Source organism: Chelonoidis abingdonii, chromosome 14 (assembly GCF_003597395.2).
Source record: "Chelonoidis abingdonii isolate Lonesome George chromosome 14, CheloAbing_2.0, whole genome shotgun sequence".
NCBI classification, from domain to species: Eukaryota; Metazoa; Chordata; order Testudines; family Testudinidae; genus Chelonoidis; species Chelonoidis abingdonii.
In genome coordinates, this window is record NC_133782.1 from 7,203,360 (window position 1) to 7,217,102 (window position 13,743).

General features: G+C 35.8%; 1 protein-coding gene across 8 annotated transcripts in view; it reads left to right on the forward strand.

Moving 5' to 3' along the window:
- The window catches only part of DIDO1 (death inducer-obliterator 1), an 89,919-nt gene that overhangs the window by 45,900 nt on the left and 30,276 nt on the right, over positions 1–13,743 (forward strand). For all 8 annotated transcript variants that reach the window (XM_032766382.2, XM_075072222.1, XM_075072223.1 and 5 more), the window contains one exon: positions 687–912. In XM_032766382.2, coding sequence (XP_032622273.1) covers positions 687–912 — 226 coding nt within the window. The remainder of the gene's footprint in view (positions 1–686; positions 913–13,743) is intronic.

The following is a 13,743-nucleotide window of genomic DNA, read 5'->3' on the forward strand; positions in this document are numbered from 1 at the left end:
GTTAGAGATTCACTCTTTTGTTTGTTTTGCCATTTTCATGACCTAAAACTACTTTAAAGAATAAGATAATTCAGTTAAATCTTAATGATAAAAAAAGAAAACAGGAAAAGGTTGTTAAAATACAATGTAGCCTCCTTTGCATAGGTGCTATTAAATTATCTACGCTTCAGTACAGCTTTTCTGAAATAATTTCCCCAGTATTGAATATTTTAAAGCTAGTTCATAGGTTAAAATTTTTAGTATTATCCTGGATTAAAAGTTTTTAGGTTTATTTTTTAATGGGGAGACAGGCTATGCAAGGGGATGTGTGTCACATGTAAGGAAATAAAAGAGAATTTCTTAAAAGCCTTTTTAAATACATATTACTTAGCTCTCTGAAACCACGTTAACATGGGAAGTACAGCTGGATGTGCAGGTTTACATATATTTGATGATAAATACAACTGTGTTCAGTTGGCTGGCAGGATCTGCTTGTGAATAGAGACTCAACACACTCTCCTGCTAGGCTAATGCATTTCTCCTAGCTTTATAGACTTTTTGTATTTTGTATTGTAACTATGTAATCTGAAATGCATTTGTAATTATTCACTATATACGAAGACTTATTTTGTCATTAAATACATGCAACATGATAACTCTTTCTGTCGTTACTATTATTAGTAATTACGGTTCTACTAATTACACAGGCAGGTACTAAGCCTTTGTCCACCCAGAAGAAACCAACTCCTGAGAAAAAAGAAATTAACATGAAGAAAAGTATGGTGACAGCCCCTAAAACTGAAGCAAACACCCAAACAGTTACTAAAGAGCCAGCATCAGAAAACAGCACGCCATCCTGGGCAAGCGATCATAATTACAATGCAGTAAAGCCAGAAAAGACTGCTGCCATTTCATCTTCACTGTTATTCAAATGTATGTATCGCATAGGGATATTCCTGAGTAATCATTTACATTTTATTTGAATACCCATCCATTCTTGGCTCTGTAAGATTAGGAAATTTGGTATCTTAGTATGACACACAAATTTTCTCTGCATCTTCAAAGATTCTCACACACTTGTATCAGGGAAATTTTATAAGGTTCATTTATAATTTTGATATCAAAGTGTACACAACTGGTTTCTGAACATAAACTTGCTGAGTAAGTTACCAAATGTTTTCCAAAGGCAATAACCATTTCTATTCTCAGAGGAGGTGAGTATTGATATACACATCTTCAAAATACTGTAAGTTACATGAGGTGCCCCTGTTATCAACAATTCACTGTACTAACTTAAATTTTATTATCATACATCTAGCCTTGGCACTTGCTTCTCAAGTTTTGCATTTGCATTGCTAGTGCCAAGATGGGATTTTTCAACAGGGTTTGTTACAGACCTTTTATATTTTATATTTTTAACTGTCAGCTATATTCAAATTCTCTGTCTTAGTCCTGCCATGAATGCAGGGGACTGGACGAGATGACTTCTCGAGATCCTTTCCAGATCTATGAGTCTATGATTCTATGATTCCTGATGTTTTGTTGTATTTACTTTAAATATTTTAAGGATCATCTTTTACTTAAGTGAGGAAGGGGCCTTTATTTCCTTGTTATCTCTGTATTGTTCATATTTCACACATTATCCACACACAAGGAAACATCTAAATGGAAATTAGGCAGAGATTTTGCCTTACATATTATAATTTTGCAGGTACTGAATAGCATCCATAACCTCTTGTTAGCTCATATAAAGGTAAGTAAATACTGATTTGTAATGTGAAATAGATTTTGTACTTTATCAAATTTTTGATTGACTCCAGTGAAATAGTGTTGTAATGTAATAGGATTTTAAGTGAAATCATATAATTCACATTTCAAAACACATGATAAATAGATGTCTAGTGACTGATATTTTCTCAATTTGAAATCTAATGAATGCAAATGTTACTTTTTCTCCCAGCTTTTGTTAGCCATCTTTTATCGGGGTTTAATTTTTATTTTCAGAAGTAGACCTGGTTATTAAACACATGAATTATGTATTAGCTTGACAAATACACATTTAAAACAAGTGAATACTTTCCATTTTGAAATTCATCTTGAGACCTAGATTGTTCAGGTGAGAACTTTTGAACATAAAGGAAACACAAGTATTTCCCCAGAAAAATTACTTTATTATTATACACAACTTTTTAGACTTTCTCAGGAATACTGTAGTATTTTGCATTTAAATTTAAACTTCCTGCTCTATTTTACTGCACTTCTTTTAGAAATGCAGCCTTAGTACATGGTATTTATAGTGTTCTGGAGATTACTTTTTTCTCCTACTTGATTTAAATTAGTAGTTTTTGATACTTTATATCCCGTAACAACTACAGAGTTGCATTTCTAATTACCATTGTAGGTTTCAAAAAGCAGTTTTTTTTCTGTCTAAAAAGGGGCCCGTTACAAACTCTTGTCTACACTCAAAAATCTGCTTTAATGGTAATACAAATAATAATATACTACTATAATTGCATGTGGTACAACCCGGTTAATGTAGATAAGGTTACACCAGTATAAATTTGCTTGTACCAGTGTAGATTATTTCTGTAAGGGAAAATTCTGTATTGGCATAAGGTACTTTTATTGAGGTATAACTGCATCCAGACTAGGGGTCACACCGATTTAACTGTTTTGACAGAATAGCACACCCCTAACTGAAAAGTAAATCGATACAAAATGTGTGTGTAGATCAGGCCTTATTAATGAATACAAGACAATTCAGTATATAGCAGATGAAGAGTTCTTTAATCAGCCAATAGATATGGAATTTTAGATTTCTCTAATTAAGGTAAGTTCTACAAATGTCTTGGATTCTGTTTGTACCATTACTAAACTGCCAAATATAATTTTTTTTCTGTGGAAAAGATTCTTTCATTTTTGATTTATAAATCTGGTAGAATAATTTGTGATTGAAGTGATCCATAGTGTCTACTAAGAAACATCAATCACAGCCTCTTCTTTTAGGGAACTTCTACAAATTGTTAAAATGTAAAAGTAAGGTAGTGTATGCTTTATTCTGTTCAGGGTATATAGTTTTATATATATATTTATATATGTATATTTATATTTATTTATATATATATATATATAGTGTGTGTGTGTGTGTGTGTGTGTGGGTGTATATATATATATATATTTTTACATTGTACTGAACTGAAATGGAAATTCTCCTAAGTAGGTGCTCTCTACCCTCAAGCTAAGGACCTGATCCTGCAAATCCTTATTCATGCGACAAACCCTTAATTGCCCACATTGTCCTACACGAGTCAAATGAGTAAATTCAATGACTGAGGATTGAAGGATCAGTCTTTGTTCAGACCCTAAATTAGTCTTTCCTTCTGTCAATATAGCACATGCATAAAATGCAGCTATACTATATGCTAAATGTTGTTGCACTAGCTGGTGGATGTAAGATTTCCGTACCTTTTAACATGACAGTGATTTTATTGGGTGGCAGGACTGAGAGAGCCAAACCCCTTTAGTCCTCTGTTAAATGTTGACAAATAATCTGGGTAGGAGTGGGATTCAGTACACTTGTATGATAAAAATGATGTCTTCCTTTTAATTTGGTTCATATACAGAAACACTTGTAACATGGTTATTTGAAGCACGCAACACACAGTTCTAAAGATTTCTCCTCCTCCCTCCAACCCCCACTACAATGGCTGCTTCAAGATTCCCCTGGATTTTCAGATTCATAGTATTTTGTGATGAGAAATTAGGCTCTACTTGCAATTTATTAAATCCATCTAAACATACAGGCTGAGTATTGGTTTACAGTGTCTAACATCTTAACAGTCTGAATGGAAATCATTGGCTTTATTGGTTCAGCTATACTGATTAACTGGGAAGCATCATGCACAAATGATGCCACAAGAATAATAATAAATTTTATTTATTTATGTTGAAGAAGTCGGCAGTATTTAGGCTGTACAGCTATGGGGAAGTAAATATACACATTTATTCTTTTTCAGAAATTAGGCCTGTTTATTTTAGTAGCTGATCCGCATTTACTCATAGCGTCCGGTACACCACATATATAGAAAATGTATTTCAAAATTAATTTTTAATTGCTACAAGGATAAAGGTCATTGAGATTGGGGAAGGTGAAACAAGGGCTTTCAAAGATCCAGGTTCGGCGTGGAGAACAGAATCAGTAGTATTTTAATGCTTTTGCCAGGACATGTTTCTTTAATGTACCCTTAGCCTTCAGTTTATATCAAATGGTTGTTAAAGCCCTCAAGTTTCAGGGCTTGTCAAAGTAGAAGTAAAATGAAATAGCAAAATAGGCAGTGTAAATGTCTATCCAGTGGATTCTCTTTCAAGCAGGAAAAACACAGCCCCAATCAAATGATTTCTAAAATAACCTGATAAAGTTGTGGCCTTTTAAAAATCATCTGCCATGTTTTATAAAAACAGTGCATTTCTAAAAAGAGTTAACTTTTTAATGCATATGTTGAGGGAGGGAGTTTAGTCTACTGATTTGATATTTAATTCATAAGGTTTTTATAAAAAATATGGTATCGCAAAGGAGGATAATATCCATTGCTTACTTGGCTCTACAAAAGAGCTATTGTCCTTATTAATATGTCATGCATTGAGTTCATAGGAATTAATATTGGGGGTGGGGGGTGATTTTCTTAGATAAATGGAATAAGTGAATTGTCAGTGCACTTCATAAAAAAAATCTCCTGATGGAAGATGGAGCTCCGGATCATATGGCACTGATATATCTGGTTGTCATTCAACTTAACAGTGAATTGTAAATTATATGTATATTTTTACGTGTGATCTGCCCCTTGTTTGCCCAGTGTATTTGAAAAGTTGTACAAAATAGATAATCACAGTAAAATGAAAAATGACGGATCCTGAAATAAGAAACACATCTGAAGGATGTCTGGATCCAGATTTATATTTAATACAGAAAATCTGCATATTATATTAAAGCTGTGGTCCTGTCAAATATTCTAGACTACTTTTAAAGTCGACCACTGGTACTGAATTGGTGGTTTTGTTTTTTCTTTTAGTCATTTGAGCCTTTTGATATACTCATATATCAGGTGGGCTAGGAGTGCAGTCTCTCTTGTATTGAGCAGCATTCTGAAAGGTTTATAAAGCTTTACTTTTTTTAGTTGAAGTAGTTAATATCTACAACAACAAAAATTTCAGAGAAATATTGTCAAACAAAGATTTAAATTAGAGAGTGACTCAGAACGGATCTAAAGAATGTCAGTGATGAATAGTAGTTCTCTCATTATTGGTCCTATAGTAAATAAGAGAAAGTGTGTTACTTTCTGACAAATTAGCCAACTGTTACATTTTTAATTCAGTATATAAAGTCATAACTTACCCTTCCACTGGAGGGAAAAAAATTGCTTCATTGGTATTTAACATCTTTTGTAAAGGTCACTAATTACAGAAGAGACCTCCTATGTGTATATGTGGGAAACAGAAGACTTGAGAAGATAACAAATATTTTGGTTATAACAACGTAGGTAGTGGCTGGGCCACTTGCTGATGCCGAAGTTCATTTAGTAGCATGTCGACATGCACATATCTAAAGACTTCAGTGCAGGTTCTTTTGATAGTAGAAGAACATTTGGAAGAGAAAATGAATTTTCGCCATTTTTACTTAAGTGGAAATCGGCTGCAGATCTTTCAGCATTTTCAAACTGGAAGATTAATCAGAAGGAGAAGAAAACCGAGGTAAAGGTCTGCCTGTATCCTAATTTTAAAGCTGATTATTCACTTATCAACTGTTTCACAGCACACATAACTTATATAAAATCATAACGCTGTTTGGTAGTGAGAGGAGACCGTACAAGACATAGTAAATATATTTTATTAGATGAACCAGTGTGTACACTAAACCTAAACTATTTTAAATTCATATGTTGGATCTTGTGATATAAGTCACTGAGTTAAGTTTTCGATCACAAAGCCAATAAACTATTTATTGACTTAGCTGCAACTTAGCTATAACTACTAATTTAGTATGAATTCTTAGCCATTAATTGCAATATTCTATTTGATAGTAGTATTTCTTATAAATTATTAATGAATTGGACTTTAAAGCAGAAATAGTTCATTAAAAGAGGCTCTGTCAGGCTAAAATTTGCCATACATCTCTCCTCCCGTCCTACAACAGTGGATTAAGGGACAGACAACTTTATGGTGCCTCCTACTGGGAAGCAAGGGGGCAACATTTGTGAAACTGTGCCCTTGATTACGTTAGCCTCCATTTTTCTTTGCCTCCTCTATGGCATAGGTTAATCATTGCCTCTGTCTAGATCTGAGCCTTATCCACAGGCTGAGTAGTGCTTACTCACACATGTTGTCATCAAAGGATTCCAGATACAAAGGGCTTTTGGGTTGCTTCTGTTCCTACACAACTGTAACAAAGTGAAGAGACATTGTCAAAGGACAGCAGTGAGATGGGAGTCCAAAATCAAAAGTCTGATGTGCATGTGATAATTGTTCTTGTATTTTTATTTTTATTTATTTATAAACATTTTTTAATGTAGAAGGTGGCATGGGTGAGGAGGGAAAGGAAAATATACCATACAATGTAAAAAAGAGGAAAGGCTGGAAGAGAGGAGCAGTGTACACATAATGGGAGTGGAGGGTAGTAAGGTGGGATGAAAACCTGTAATACTCCTGCAGAGGGAAAAGAATAAGTCCTTATCTACACACAGACTTGTGCCATTTTAACTAAGGCATATCTACACATAATTGCACTAGTTCAATGTAAGATGTGATTTTTAAACAAATTTAGTTTAAACCAGTGCGGAAGGTTGTACGTACCTTTTATTTTGGCTTAGCTTAAACTATTAGAAACAGGTTTAAAGTAAACCGAAACAAGCTACTCTTAAGCCGCAGTAGCAGTGTTGACACAGGGATTTGCACTGTGTGGTTAAAATAGCCTGAGTTTGTGTAGATGCTTATTTCAGTTTGAGTGACTTAGTTTGGTTTAACTTAATTTTGTTTTACAGGTTTAATTTAAACAAAAATAAGTCACATTCAACCTGAAATAAGAATGTCTTTGTACAAACTTGCACTAGTTTAACTAAACCAGTTTTGAAACATACATTTAAAACGTTTGATCTCCTGAAGTCCCATCCAACCCTGATATTCTATGATTCTATACCTTTAGTAGTTAAATAAGTACAAATTTGTATGTCGCCAAGGCCTAAGAGCTAGTAGCAGAGGCATTTTGCCTAGGCAGGTAGAGAAGAAAATCCACCCTGTCATTGTTTGTTCCCACAAGTGAATGTCCAGTCTCCTGATTCAAACCTATCTCATTCCATGGGATCTGTTATTACTTGTCCACCATGAGTTCCTAGCATTGTAGAGTAGTGCCTAAGAAATAGAGGGCACAGTACAGGGCTGTCACTGTGCAAATTGCCAATGATACATTATTGATAATAATTGAGGACTAGGGCACTTCATAAGTAAAAACTATTGAGGGTGGTGCAGAGAGGAAATCTTGCCTCCAAAGTACCTGAGAGGACTCTGCCAGTACTCTGGGAAAATACATACTGGAGGCCTGCCACCTTTGGGGGTGAGGGCACATGCATCCTACTCCCCCTTTCAAGCAGCTGTCACCCTGAGCGCTCTTGGAGGGCAGAAGGCCAGCACTCCACAATCACACTGTGTATCTGGCTCCTGCGTGAGGAGCCACAAGAGTGAAGGAGGAGGCTTGGCACAAGTGTCGGGCACAGTCTGGCTCATAGGGTGGTTCTTTTCTACTCGTTCGATACCAATGGAAATTTGATTAAAAAACTCACCACCCTATATTGCTGTTTGCATTTTTTTTTTACTAATATTGTTCACTTGGTTATATAACCAATGGGAAATCCCCCCCCCTTCCATTCCACCAAATAAAAGGGGTTCTTTGAGGTGGTCTCCTGTGTATTTCCACTGTTGGATTTTGTTGATTGTGTTGATCTGGGTGCAGAAGGCTTTGGAGCTGAAGATGGCCTATACTGTCCCTTGAATACACAAGTGGTTCTGAAAAAAACTAAGGCCTTGTCTACAGCAGGTATTGCCCCCGTTTCAACTAGGGAGGCCAGTTGCACAGGTCTAATCCTCTGGTGTAGACAGGGTAAATTGCTATAAGGTGATCTCAAGCAGGGAGCAAGCTGTAACTGCACATGGTAGCTTTGTCTGTCTATACTAGAGAATTGTATTTGCATAGCTATGTTGTTGACTTGCAGCATGACAAATCATCAGCGTAGACACGGCCTAGCTACAGTGTTTCCTCAATCAAGTGAGAATGGAGACTAGTTACCTAGTCTTTCAGTACCTGGGTTGTAAAGTCCTAGCACACAGCACCAGTTTAGGCATTGACATCTTGTGGCAGATCAGACACCTGATATGGACATCTGACTTGAGAAAAATAGGGGCAAGAGGCATACCTTTTAAATCTGGATTTATTAGGATCTGACTCAGTTTTGATCATAGGAATTAGCCCAAATCCCCAAGTTCACAATGGCACACACATACTAAAATTGCCTAAAAATGATACTGTAAAATAAGTAAAAGCTAACTATATACAACTATTTTTTGAGAGAAATGACAAGAACTCTGACAAAAACAGACTTCAGGCATAGGAGCGGTTCCTCTGATCACGGAAAAGAAGGAATTGAGATGGTTGTTGGCTGCACCTTCTTACATGGCATTTCTTAAATGTTCAGTGCCTCAGGAAGGTGTTTGAGTGGCACCTTACAGGCATGTCTCTTCTAGAAGTTTCTGAAGCTCTGAGGTGCCAGGTGCACATCCCAACTGTGAGACTATGCAGAGGCAACACTTGAAGAACTACAGTTATTGGTAAGTAACTTCTCTTTGTGGAGTGCTTTAGAACTGACCTTTAAAGCACCAGCTGAGCAAGATATTTCAGTTTTCAGTTGTATGTGAATGAATTGAAGGGTTTCACTTTTATTATTTAAAAACAAAAACATGCTTGCCTGAGAATTCAACAGCCCTTGCTCTGCAAAGAGATGGTTTTTTTTAAAAAGTATAATATTGTTCAGTTATTCCCATAATTAGTCATTCGTGCAAGAAGATGTGCACACCACAGCTGCCTGAAAGCTGATTGGTTTACCATCAGTCAGATAAGAGGTAGATGATGCTAAGTGGCAAAGGAAAGTGGAAATCGCAAAATCTAGGAATATTCAAAACTGAGGGAGCCTGCTCACCCATTGGTAAAACAGTTTACAGTCTCTTGAGTTTTACTCAACTTATTGCTGCCCTGGTCTCTCAGCTTAGTGGTCAGGGATGGCTTTTCCGACTTTGAGAGCACCTTTTCCTACTAGTTTAGGCTAGACTACTGCAGCACATAATAGTAAAGTTCATTTGGAAACAATGCAGCTACCTGCCTCCGAGCAAGATGGACTGGCAAAAACATATTACACTTGTTCTCTGCACAGGATGCCAGTTAACTTTTGTGTGAAATCAAAATACTAGATACGACCTACATAACCCCTATGTAGGCTTGGAGGCTGGTGCACCCTGTATGACCTGCCACACCACCTGCACTCATCCAGAATCCTTAACCTACCAAGTCTAAGGGTGAGGTTAAAGGGAGTCGGGGGCACATGGCATTCCCAATGTTAGGTCCTCTCCTTAGAAGTTTACTTCTGCCAGAAATACATCTGCATTCCAGTCTGGCCATTTTCAAAAGCACGGCTCCATTCATCCTGTTCACAAACTGCTGGCTGTGGAACCCAAAAATAAGCCTGCTGGCAAGGAATTTTCACTCTTTATTTTTTAAAGCTGCTGTGTGGCAATGGCATGTGGTGGTTTTACTTCCTATACTTGGGCAATGTCTAACTGCAGAACCTATGCTGGCATAGCTTTGTTGGAACAGCTAAGCCAGCTTAAACTCCACTGTAGTAGATGCAGCCTATGCTGACAGAAGGTTTTTCTGTCAGTGTAGGATTGCCACCTTCCTGAACAATGTTAGCGATGTTGATGAAAGCACTTTTCCATTGTAGCTCTGCTAGTCAGGGATGTGAATATTTTCATACCCCTAACCAATGTAGCTATGCTGATACAACTTTTAAGGGTAGACTATGCTTGGGACATTTCTTTCGCTTTTTAACTTACTCCGTAAAGTGATCCATATCTCTAAGTGTGGTGAGTGTCATAACTGTAGTGAATAGATAAGATCAGCAGTAGAAAGTAATACCGAGTTCTACATTCAGCAATATTAGCCCATTCCAATGATTTTCCCCCTGCACTTCTCACAGTGAATAATTACTAAACTTATCTTCCACAGCCACAAAAAGATTATTTGTAAATATTCTTTCAAGTAATGTCTTGTACTGTTACAGTTCTAGGGGAGGGGTTATTACAAATTTTATGAAGACCTGCAAAAACCTCCCTATTTTTAAATTAATTTATATATATTCATGATACTCTTCACCACTGTATCTCAGTGTGTATTATACTACGGCCATACAGTTTAAAACTGTCAGTGTGAAATACAGCAAGAAATTTAATATTTGATGGAACAATAATTCAGATAACTAAAAAGGAAGAAAAACGGCAACAACTCCCCCTCCCTCCCTCCCTCCCTTTCTGGTAAGCTGAAGTGAATTTAATTTTTAAGTGATAAAAGTTTGTAGTAACTAGATGGTTGCACACAGCTTACTAAACTAAAATCATAGGGATTATTAAATGAAATACCATGAATGGTGATAACACAGACCTACCTGACTAAACAGAAATGCAGATATTTTTCAGAAAATATGGATTTCTGTAGCCAGACTTCCATGGAAGGAAGTAAAACAACAATGGAAAAACTTGTCTGCAGTGTTGTGATAACTGTGTTGGTCCCAGGATGTTAGAGGCAAAGTGGGTGAGATAATATCTTTGATGGGACCAGGCTCTTGGTGAGAGAGACACAAGCTTTCAAGCTCGCACACAGCTCTTCATCAGGCCTGGGAAATGTACTCAGGAGTGTCACAGATAAATACGAGGTGAAACAAACTGTACGGCTTAAATAGTTAACACATTTCAAGGGATACAGTGGGTGAGGTAATATCTTTTATTGTACCAGCTTTGTCTCTAATATCCAGGGATCAACACGGCTACAATTACACTGCATACAACATATTTCAAAGGCTCATTCATGGTGAAGTAGCCAGTCATAGGAAGAAAAGCAGGGGGGTGAGCTCGGGGCGGGGGCAGAGTTAGTGTGTGATTGTTGTAATAAATCAAGTTTTGATTAATATTTTTCTTAAAATGGTTTAGTGCAGTGTCCTTTAAATAAATAAGTATTTAAGGTAATATTCAGTAGGTATTTTCAAGTCACTGAGCTATCTGAATAAAATTGAATTAGAAAGTAAACACAAGTTTGTATTTGAGAAATCCTATTACCTTCCAAGTTCTATAATCAAGAAGTCCCCTTAGGTAGAAATTTTTAGTTGCCACAATTTAAGATGTAGACTGAATTGTTAAGTATTGTGAAATTTCTAAAGTTTATTTCCTCATTTTCTGGTGTCTGCTGATCTGGAGAATTATATCTCTTGACTCAGAAATTTTTACGACTTCAGTAGTAATGCCAGTGCCACAGAATAAAAGATGCCACAGTATCTTTTTCACAACACTGCATCGATTGAACAACTCCAGAAGCTGAAGTTTTATATTTGACAATGTTTTACTTTAGGGTGGGGTTTGGGGTTTTGTTCTGTTTTTTTCCATTGGCACAATGCCAAGGTAGCATGCAACAAACCACTCTAAGCAGCCTGATGTTAGACTAAATATGGGAAGTAAGGGATTGAGCACAGTATTAACTTTCAAGCTCTGTTTCCTTTTTTTCTATTAAAGTGCTGATGAACAAGTATTTAACTCCCTTCCTGTTAATATATAGGGTAGAGAGAGATGCCTTCATTATCACTTCCACAATAATGGAGAAAGTCACCTATAATACAACTCAGATAAGTGTGTGTGCATGTGTGTGTAATATATATATTTAAAATCTAGCCATACTCAATGCTGTTCAGGTAATAATTTTTGACTTTAGTATGAAGTATATTTTAAAAAGAATTTGATAGCATACTTACCTAAAATATGATAAAACACCACAGACTTCACTTAATATAACTTAAAACTGACTCCTTAATTCAACTTGGCTCATTTTGAACCTGGTATGTTTATAAAACATCATGAATATTTTTTAGCTATAGGAGTGACCAACAAATAAATACTCCTAAATTTGCATAAATATTTTTTAGCCAAATGACAGTACTCGAAGGAAAATTTGCAGTAAGATAAATTTTTTCTGTTGAATGAGCTGTCTTAATTATTGCTGTGTAACTTTTTACAGTTTGATTACCTATTATTCAGTGTTAAAATCCTCCAGCGCTGGAGGAAAAAAAATCGTTTGTTATTATCAGATACTAAATTCTTCCCAAACAAAGCAGTTATCTCTTACATGGTAAAAATACAAAGTCATTGCAATTTTACATCAGATCATGATTTTTATATCAGACTTCTAAAGTTTTCGTAATGGGGAGGGAAAAACACTTCTAAGCTTCCAGAGGTTAGTGTTTGAAATATTTACTTTGAAAAAAGCAGTTAATAATATCACATATTACTTTTAGACCCTCCTGAAAATTCTAGTCAACATAGAGTTTAGTATGGGGTGATTAAATATCTACGCTTTTGTGGATGATGTTGATTGTAAAAGGATTTTATTCAGTTTTGAATCTGATCAGATATTTCAATGGAATTACTCTACTACAACCACTAGGAATCTGGACCAAAATAGGAATCTATGAGCCTCCCTTATGATGCACTTTGAGGCTTATCACATCTCACTTCATTTGTCAAGCACTATTACATAATTTAATTTAAAATGTCTGTTGGACAAAAGATTAACATTTTCAAAGCAGCGGCTGTGTTTAATTGTTGTGAATGTTATAACCACTAGGTCAAAAAGGCACTTCTTAAGGGAAATATGGATGGTTCAGGAACATCATTAAAACCTAAAAACATTTGTTTTATCCCCATTGTTCTGTGGACATCACGTTTCTAGTAATGTCCTATGAGGCAATATCTCCCTCTGCAAAAACAGATTTTAAAAAAATAGGTGAACCACAGAAAGGGCAAAATCTAGAAAAACAGCTAACCACGTTTGTCTTTGTAAGTGGAAGACAAAAATCTTAATACCTCTTGAGCTTTCAGAAATGTCAGAATGCTGGAACTGATACATTCCTATAAAATTAATCCCTTCAGCCATAGACATTCATATTTCAGAATTGTTTAATTGGATAATTTGCATATGACACTGTTTAGCCACATCACTTGTCCTGGCCTGAAGAAGTTTACAATGTAAGTTAGACAAATGGTGCTAGAGTGGGTTGGGAGGATGATGATGGCGAAAATATTTGTGTGTTTTATATTTATGAGGTTATGAGTATGTATTAAGCTACAAAAGGATCAAAAGTCACATCTGAGATATAGAAGTGTATTAAATCTTCTGTAATTTTCTGTTGGGTAAAATGCTTTTGGGCTTACACATGTAACTGAATTTCATATGTGTTCTGAAAATCCTTACACAAATAATAGCAACGTTGGGAAACCTACATAAAATTGCTAAATATGAACCATTTATAATTGCATACAAAAGAGTCTTGTTAGTAAATATGACTTCTTCCTCATTTTAAATGTTCTACACTATACTTACAAATATAGCAAATATTAACAGACATCTCG